Source organism: Tamandua tetradactyla, chromosome 18 (assembly GCF_023851605.1).
Source record: "Tamandua tetradactyla isolate mTamTet1 chromosome 18, mTamTet1.pri, whole genome shotgun sequence".
NCBI classification, from domain to species: Eukaryota; Metazoa; Chordata; class Mammalia; order Pilosa; family Myrmecophagidae; genus Tamandua; species Tamandua tetradactyla.
The window spans coordinates 56,900,152-56,909,625 of NC_135344.1; the positions used below are offsets into that span (position 1 = coordinate 56,900,152).

The 9,474-nt window shown below is 41.4% G+C and overlaps 1 protein-coding gene across 1 annotated transcript in view; it reads right to left on the bottom strand.

Annotated features, from left to right (window-relative positions):
- The window catches only part of TAF4B (TATA-box binding protein associated factor 4b), a 171,259-nt gene extending 166,574 nt beyond the window's left edge, over positions 1–4,685 (bottom strand). Inside the window, exon 1 of the mRNA XM_077135737.1 lies at positions 3,855–4,685. Coding sequence (XP_076991852.1) covers positions 3,855–4,200 — 346 coding nt within the window. The 5' untranslated portion in view covers positions 4,201–4,685. The remainder of the gene's footprint in view (positions 1–3,854) is intronic.
- Between the last annotated feature and the right edge of the window lie 4,789 nt (positions 4,686–9,474).

Genomic DNA, 9,474 nt, shown 5'->3' on the forward strand with positions numbered 1-9,474 from the left:
AATAACAATGTCTATGATTAGGCAAATGTGAAAAAATGATGGTACGTCCAATAAAATGGACTACTATACAGGTGAAACAATGAAGAAGATTTAGAGATAAAACATGAAAAAGATACATTGGGAAATGTTCTTTTTCATGTTACTAGTAACTAGTTTCATGTTACTAGTTACTAGTTTTTATTACTAGCAATACTCTGGTGAAATGAATATTATATTTCAATAATTTTTTATATGAACATTTATCAATTTTGTAAGCAGAATAATCAAATAAATTAAAAATAAAACTGAACACACATAGCTCTCTTCCTCAGCACTGCCTACAGAGCTGGCAGCCATCTCCTACCCAGCATGATAGTTGCCTCAGACACTTGCTGAAGCCTAAAATCATCAAAACAACAATCGAAAAGTTCATCCAGCACCAGTAAAAGGAACATGTCAAAATTAAGCACAAATGGTGGGAATGCAGAACATTGACAACAGCAGAGATTCAAGGGCCAGATCTTGATCCCAACATAGGTTATGGGAGGAACAGGAAAACAAAGTACATTCTACCAGTGGCATCCAAAAGTTCCTGGTCCATAATGTCAAGGAGCTGAAAGTGCTGCTGATGTGCAACAAATCTTACTGTGCTGCAAACCTCACATTCGTTTCAAGTACTGCAAAGCCATCATGGAAAGAGCAGTCCAGCTGGCCATGAGAGTCACCAATCCCAATGACCAGCTGTGTAGCAAAGAAAGGAATAGACAGCTCATGTGCGAGTTTTGTGTTAAATAAAACCACAAAAAATAAAAAATAATAATAAACAAAAAACATCTGTACCACTGCATGAGCTAGCCTCTGAATCCCTCAGGATCCCAATGTATCCTATCCCCTCCACTTACTCTCATACACACATTCAAATATTTAAGCGCCTTCCTGGTACCAAGCAACTTACTAGGACCTGTGGATATTAAAGTAAACCACAGAGACCCTGCCTTTGTGGAAGTTACAATAAAAAAGGAAAGCAATAATAATTAAATGTGAGACTATTAAGGGGGTGAAAGTACAGGGGACACATAGTAAGATTAGTGAAAGCTAATTCAGCTTTCAGGAAGAGCATCATGAAAGGAGTGGCAGCATCTTCTCCTGAGGGATGACTACTCTAATAAAACAATGCCAGGGATACTATCAAGTTGAGGTGGAGGTGGCTGAACAGACTTTAGAACCCTAACAGTTGATGGCATAAAGTCAGCAGTGTAGAAAAGAACATTTCCCAATCACTTTCCATTTCACAAAGCCCAGCAGCACTGGGACAACTGCAAAGGCTGATGATCAGGTAAATTGCATTTCTTTGAGAAAGCAAGATAGGAAACAGAGAACGAACTACTAGTCTATCCAGAGACTGATTTAGGAATTTGAGAAAGAAAATGCAAATGTCTCATGCCCTGTCTCAGCATGAAGGAGTTGATGAAAAAAGACCAACTGTTTTATAAGTAACTTTCATAAACTTTTATAGTGTGACTGTCAAGCAGAAGTTATCACAGTTTATGACACAAAATAAGTAATCAAGTCTTTGCTCATAATGCTCAAACGAGCAACAGAAGAGATGCAGAATACTGGAAACCAAACCACAGTAGGACTAAAATCCCACATGTTCACAAAAGAGAAGACTGAAAAGATCACCAGAAGTATCTGACAAAATAATTTTCATAGTTTCACCATAGTCCTTTCATTTCCTCACAATGCCTTTCCCCCTCCAAACCTACTTTTATTTCCAGCCCCTGCAACCTAGAAAAATCTGTGGTGCATATGCATATATATTTAAAATAAACTCTGTTCACACCAGAAATTCTAAAGAAAAGAGAATCAAAGTGTTCATTACATCAGAAAATGAAGAGCTGACTTCTATATAAATATTATACATCCCATGAGTACTCAACTGCTCATCATCAGTACATAATAAAAAGGGAACATTTGGATTCAAAACTTTTTTAAAATGTTGCCTAAATCAGTGCTTTCATTTTATCTCTCAATTACTGAAATTAAGGTACACAGAGCAATCTTATTCTGCACCAACCAGCACACAAATGTGGTAGCATGTGCTTCCCCCACACATGGGCACCTCTTCCAAGTACCTCCCCACCTCCTCAGTAACTAGCAATTCCTAAAGGCAATTTATTTCCTCTCTTTTACGGCAAAGTGCGGTGCTACCAACATAGCTCAACTGTGGTTCTGGCTTGCTGCTATTTAGCTCAGGCAAGCTTGAAATTGGTTTCTTCTATAAAACAAAAGATTATGGTCTAAAACTTTTTAAGTCACTTTTCAGCAATGATATTCAATAAGGCATATTGTATGTACACGCCACCAAGTGGTAAGCACAGTGCTGTGGAAAGGTCACAGTTAAATAGACTTGATTCAAATCCCCCTCTGACACTTGAATTGCCAGACATTGGGCAAACTACTTATCCTTACAGGCTTTTTTCCTTTTTTGCTACTTACCCATTATAATCAACAAATAAAAGATAGATAATACATAAAAAGTGCTAATATGGTAAGCTCTCAATAAGTGATCAGTTTCCACTTAGCAAATTTTTAGTCTTGACACTTCTACTTTAATGCTTTTTTTGTTGTTGCTGTCTCTGCATAAACTTAAGTAGACAGGATTTTTTTTTTAACAAATTTTGGAGTGATTTCCAACAAACACACTCATATATTATAAGAATGTGTGCTGTATGACAACTTGGAACCGGCAAATAGTGTATCCAGTGGTGCACACAGTATGTGCACTGTGTGTGAACTGTACAAAACTAAAACAGCTTCATAAAAAGTGAAGAAAAACAGCTACATAAAGAGACTATGTCAGCTTACTATAGAATATAGAATCTTTTCAATCAATACTCCCACTTTATTTTCTCACCTTTTTTAAAAAAGGTCTCTGTTCCAACTACTACTAAGCAAAATTAACAGAAGACAATATAACCGTATGAATATTGTTTACTCCAAAGAAGAATGTTAGCTGTGCTTCTTTCCTCCCCCACCCCAATTAAATTTCAAGAAACTTTCAATTAAGGGAAGATGATAGGAGCACTCAGTTATCACTCAGCATATTTACAATATGTAAGTGGTCACAAAGCAAAACCTTTGCGTAAATCATGTAAAACATGTTACTAAGAGAGCAAACGCAAGGATAAAAAGGGGTCACGGACTAACTGTAGCATTCAAATACCACTTCAAATAGCACAATCCCTTCATCAGACCTAACAAAATCCAATCACAGGCCTCTAATCTACTTGTCAACTATGGTACTTGCTTCCCCGAGTTTCTTCTAACTGAAAATCACAATCATTACACATCTAAAGATTGTGCAGGAAGCGGCAATATTCGTTTTGGGGAACTGAAGAGCAATAAATGTATAGTGTCTTGCTTAAATCGAATATTTTCTTTCAGTTACCTCACAAGAACCTTTTAAATACGCTTTTTTACATCGCAATCTAGGCGTATAGAAACATAAACTGGTCCTTTCTCTACATGAAACTAAACTTTGACTACCTATACTCTGCCTCAAAGGCCCATCTGAAAATACTGCTCTAGCTTTCACTGTGTCTCTTAGGGGGAAAGGTTCCTTCCAGACGTATGAAAAGAAAAACAAAGCAGTAATGGCTCAAAAGGCATAACTGCCATGCCAAATCCCAGCCCAAAAGGTTGCTCCCCGTAAGTCCCCTGCAAAGTCAAGATCATTAAAATCTTAGTGGTTAGTCTTCTTGGCTCTGAGTCTTGTAGAACGACCAGCGAGAAAGAATAATGACCGGCTGCGAGGTTTCCGAGTCACGGCTGACTGGACCGACGGATAAGTCTAGAAAGGGTGATCCACATACCTGGAGGAAGCTGGAAATTAGCAGGCATCACGATTGTTGTGTTGGGGGCTTTCGCCACGACCATCTGGGGCGTAGGCAGCCTGGGGCCGCAGCTGAGTTTGGGAACAGTACTGACAGAAGCCACTTTAGTCACCAGGGTCCCCAAGGGGGCCGCCTTCCGCAGGGGCTGGGACGCCATGGACCCCACACAGACGCTGACGGGAGCCTTAGTCACGGAGCCCAGGGCCACCGGCGTGCTGCCCGCCCGGACCGGCAGAGTCCCGGCGGGGGCCATGGTCACGGTCCCGGAGGCACTCACACCGGCGGGGGGGACGGCGCCGGCCGGTTCTGTGAGGCCGGCGGGCATACCCCTCGGAGGATCAGCGGCAACTGCTGCGCTGCCGAGCCGGGCGCAGAGGCGGGGAGAGGCTTTGCAAGTGGCAGCCGACTCCAGTGCAGTTCCGGCTCCACAGCATCGCTGGGGAGAAGCGCAAGGGCCGCAGCAGAGAAGTCAGAGATCGGCGCTGGGTGGGCAGCAGGTCCCGCGCGTCCCGGACTTCTCTCCCCGCGCGGCGCGGAGTCGCGGACGGCAACACCTGCCCAGCCGTCCGCCGCTCCCTCAGCGACACCACACGTGCGCCCGCTCAGTCAGGCGCCTCAGCCACCCGCCAGGCTGCAGCGGAGTTCAGCCGTGCGGCTACCGGAAGGGCGTCGCTTCTGCTCCCACCTTTAAGCCTAACTCTGTGTACCGTCCCCCGCCAGAAATTTCAAAACTATGAAACCGGAGAGCCCAGAGGCCCCCTACGCGTGCTCCACCCTGCCCAGGCGCACGGCCGCGCCAGCCATGTTTATATAGCCACGCGGAGAGCTCGCGCACGCGCTCCGGACGCCGCCACCGCCCCGGGTTTCCCCCGGAATCCGGCCATGTGATTGGCCACGAAGAGGAATCGCGCTCCTGACGTCACTAGGGACGGCTCAGGAGGGCTTTAGAATCTTCTCTGGAACCTGGAGGGAGTGAGGGGGACCTGCCAAAAGCCTACCACGTGGGAGGGACAATCTGCGTTTGCGAAACTGCGGCAACCGCGTTCCTCTCGGTGTTCCCGGCTTCACGTTCCTTGAAAAGCTAAGACTATATTTTCCCCAGGCTTATACTTTTTAGAGAAATAATGTAGAGGACTGATTTTGAAGAAAGATAACGCGATAAGATCTTAAACATGCTTCCTCAGTGTTTTTCTGCAGATTTGAAGCTAAAACGTCACTAAAATTCTTATTGCAGTTGACCTAAAAATAAAGGGAAAAAGTCCGCTTTTTAAAAATTATTTAAGAATGATATATAGTTTCATGTTCTGCAATATGTGCCTATTTTCATGTAATTTTAGAATTGAACAGCCCTCAAGGGAAAATCCTTTCTTCCACGGTGCAGCTATCACCACTAATAGTATTAAAATTATTAAACATGTTTATCTCTTTGAAACTGAGGCAATGTGTTTGATACCTACTACCTAAAATTCTAGCACTTAGATCTTAAGGGCAATCCTAGATATTCTTTGAATAAATAAGAAATATTTCTTGGATGAATCAATAATACAGTTCAATTTGGTAAAACTTGCCCCAAGTGATCTAGTCAGATAAGGTGCATTAATGTCAGGCTTTTGTCATGTTTTTAAGAACTGACATTATACGGAAAGATTTTGCCGCAGGCAGTCAGGCAGGCAGTCAGCCTTTTCAAATGCTAGTTTTCTCCCTCCCTGTAAACTCAAATCGACAGGCTCTATTCACAGTCCCCCCACCCTTCACTCTTTGCTGCCCCCACATTGCAACCAGTCAAATCAAGAACCCATCCTTTATGACCCCAATTGCAACTTCCTTCATTCCATAAGAATGAAGGAGAACCCATTCTTTATGACCCAAATTTTAACCTCCTTCATTCCATGAGAATGAAGGGGAACCCGTCCTTTATGACCCAAATTGTAACTTCCTTCCTTCCATGAGGACTTACCCTATCACTTATAGCATATTCCTCAAAATAGAGTTCAGGAAAGGAGAACTGTTTATTGAGAACTTCTTCTATGCTGGTCACAAAAAAATGTATTTCCTTTTTAAAATTTTTAACAACTTCATTTTATTGATTTCAAAACATCAGTTTAAAAAGTAATCTATCCAAGAAACTGGGATTCAAACCAGTCTGTATGATGCCAAAGTACATCCCTCTTCCCTACTTCACAAATGTCTGATTCAACATATATCCCAGACTACCTCCTGGCAAAATCCCTTGCGCATGAAAGGTATTAAGTAAGTATTTACAAAATGAATGGATTGAATGGAACCTGGCAACATTTTGAGTGAAGCAAAAAGGGGTAGTGGAATTTGAATCTTAGGTCTGCTCTTTACTAGATGGGCCACTTGCTTAGTCTTTGTTTTTCTCTCTCCATATAATATGTGTTCAACAGATACTTGAAAGATCCCTCAAAGTTTGTTCCAATAATTCCCCCTTTCTAAATGTCCATTACAGATGCAACCCCCAACACATATATCTTCTTTGAGTATGCAGTTAACCTGAATCAAGTTAAAAAGAGGCTTGGTTGAGGAGCCAGATTTTCTTGAAGAGAACTTGCACATTTTTCTTGTAATTGTTTACGTTGCTTTATTTTTTTTTATCTCACTAATGGAAAGTTTAGTTTTCTAGTTCCAAAGAGCATACTCCCCTCAAATCACTGTAGGTCCTGAGTTTGGAGTGATTATGTCTGCATTTCCTTTGTATAGAAACTTACTAATAAAACAGGATACAGAGAGGATCAAAATAATGCATTTTAACTCTCGTTTAAGAAAAGAAAATATGGAGGGGGAAGACAAATATATGCTCATAAAAAAATCTAAAAGGTTATACACCAATTAAGAGAGGATATCACTATTTAGAGACATTCTAAATTGATAATTTTTGTTTTCGTTCTGTTGTATTTACTAATTTTTCTACCATGAAAGCATTGTGTTTATATAATAAAAAATTAACACAAGACTTCAGGGAAGAAGGCTGAGTTGGGTGGACTGAATTCACCACTACCCTGTGGAACAGGACAGAGGATGGGGAGAGAGTGACCAAGACTGCAGTCCCAGGGGTTAGTTCAAGAGTGTTTTTTGAAAAGGAGAGGGGTGTGGGATTGGGGCAAAAACAGCAGGGTGAGTTTGATCAGCTGTGACCCCCACCAGGGGCAGGGACGGGGGCAGCATGCAGCAAAGTGTGGATTTGAGGGAACTCATTGTCCCTCCGAACCATTCTGCCCCAACTGCTGGCTGGGGAGACCTTCCTGAGTGACTTCGCAGCTGGCAGTGCTCATGGCATGCCTGGAGGAGTGCCTAGCCATCCACAGCAAACAGCCATGCCCCCAGGCGCTGGGGGCAGTAGCCCAGCCAGGTGACATGAGGGGCCATCTGTTGGGCACAATGAATGCTGGATCTGCTGGGCGCTGGATCATGTGAAACAGTTACTCCCCCAGAGTGCTGCTGTCCACTCCCCCGCCCCCAGGCCAGGACCAGCTGTCTGCTGCCACCAGCCAGGAGCAGCCATCAGCCAGGAGCAGCCACACTTCCCAGGCAGCTGCTGCAGTTGGGGAGGGGGAAGCCTGAGGGGAGGAGGTGCCTCAGGAGTGCCACCTGCTGGAAAGAACTTGTCAGTGCAGTCTGGCAAACTCCCTATTGGGTAGGCTTTTTTTAAAAAATATATTTTTTTCTATATTTGTTTATTACTAGTATTATTGTAATTTTTATTTTATTTTTATTTTATGTTTACTTTATATATTTGTGTATTTTTTTATTTATTTTTATTTATTTATTTTAAAGTTTCTCTCCCTTGTGTGGGCACAAGTTTGAGTTCATTCCCAGTAATTCTTGGGGTGTCTCCTTCTGACTTTGGGACCTCCTATTGTGAGATGTTTTTTCATACTTTTAATTTTTTTTATTATTTATTTGGGGGGGCCAAGGGCTGTTGCTCAAGTCCAGGTCTCCCACATGCCTAGCGGGCATTTTGCAACTGAACTACCCATGTACACCTGCCTAACTTTGAATAGAACCTCAAGCAGAACTGTATCCACTACATGAGATCTAGGCCTTGGTTTGGCAGGGAATTACTGACAAACCAAGTGCAAAAGGGACTCTTCAACACAAACCCAGTAAAGATAGAACTTTAGATGATTGAAGGAAACCAACCTGCAAAATAACCTTATTAAGATAATCAAATGGTCCAAAACAAAACAGAAAGCCAAAAGCACATAAAGATCCAAGGAGAAATGGCACAGACAAATAACCAAATCAAAACACTGGAGGGACACAAGATACAGAACAACTACTCAATGAAATTTATAAAGAAATAAAAGATAACAGGAAGACACTAACAGAGCATAAAGAAGAATTTGAAAGATTAAATAGAAAAATGGCAGATCTCACAGAGATGAAAGCCTCAGTAGACCAAATTAGAAATATACTAGAAACACACGATAGCAGATTTGAAGAGGCAGAAGGAAGAATAACGGAACTAGAAGACAGAACAATTGAACTAGAGGACAAAAAAGAACAAATGGCAAGAAAGATGGAAAAATTGGAACTAGGTCTTAGGGAAATGATGGACAACAAAAGGCACACAAATATATATGTCATTGGTGTCCCAGAAGGAGAAGATAAGAGTAATGGGCTGGGAAGGTTAATTGAAGATATAATCTGGGAAAATTTCTAACCCTTATAAAAGACATTAATTTGCAAGTCAAAGAAGCCCAATGAACCCCAAATAGAATAAATCCAAATAGGTCTACTCTAAGACACATGCTAATCAAGCTATCAAATGTTGAAGCAAAGCAGAAAATCTGGAAAGCAGCATGAGAAAAGAAATCTATATATAAGGGAAAACACATAAGACTGAGCTCAGACTACTCAATAGGCACCATGGAGGCAGGAAGGCAGTGTTATAATATATTTAAGATCCTGAATGAGAATGGCCTCCATCCAGCAATTCTTCATCTGGCCAAGTTGTCCTACACAATTGAAGGAAATAATTGTCTTCAAAAATCTTCAAAAGACAAACAAAGACTGAGAGAACTAGTCAACAAAAAACCTGCCCTATAAGAAAAACTAAAGTGAGTCCTGTCAGCTGAAAAAAGAAAATACTGGAGAGGAAAGTCTGGAGGACAGCAGAGAATTGAAGAGTACCAGTAGGGGTAATTTAAAGGATAAAAACAGAGTAAAAGAATATAGAGAGCTGACAAATAAATAGACCCCCAAATTTATGGACAATTGATATTTTATATGGCCCCAAATCCTCTGAACTGGGATAGAATAGTCCTTTCAATAAGCGGGCATGGAAAAATTGGATATCAATAGCCAAAAGAACCTGTACCTCACACCTCATACAAAAAATAATTTAAATGAATTAAATACCTAAATGTAAGCACCAATACCACAAAACTTCTTAAAGAAAATGCAGGGAAATATCTTCAAGAGGAAGCTTCTTACAGTTTACACCTAAAGCACAAGCAAACAAAGAAAAAAAAAAAAGATGAAGGCAACTCCTTAAGATCAAGAGCTTCTGTGACTCAAAGGACTTTGTCAAAAAGGTGAAGAGGCAGCCAACTCAATAGGAGAAAATATTTGGAAA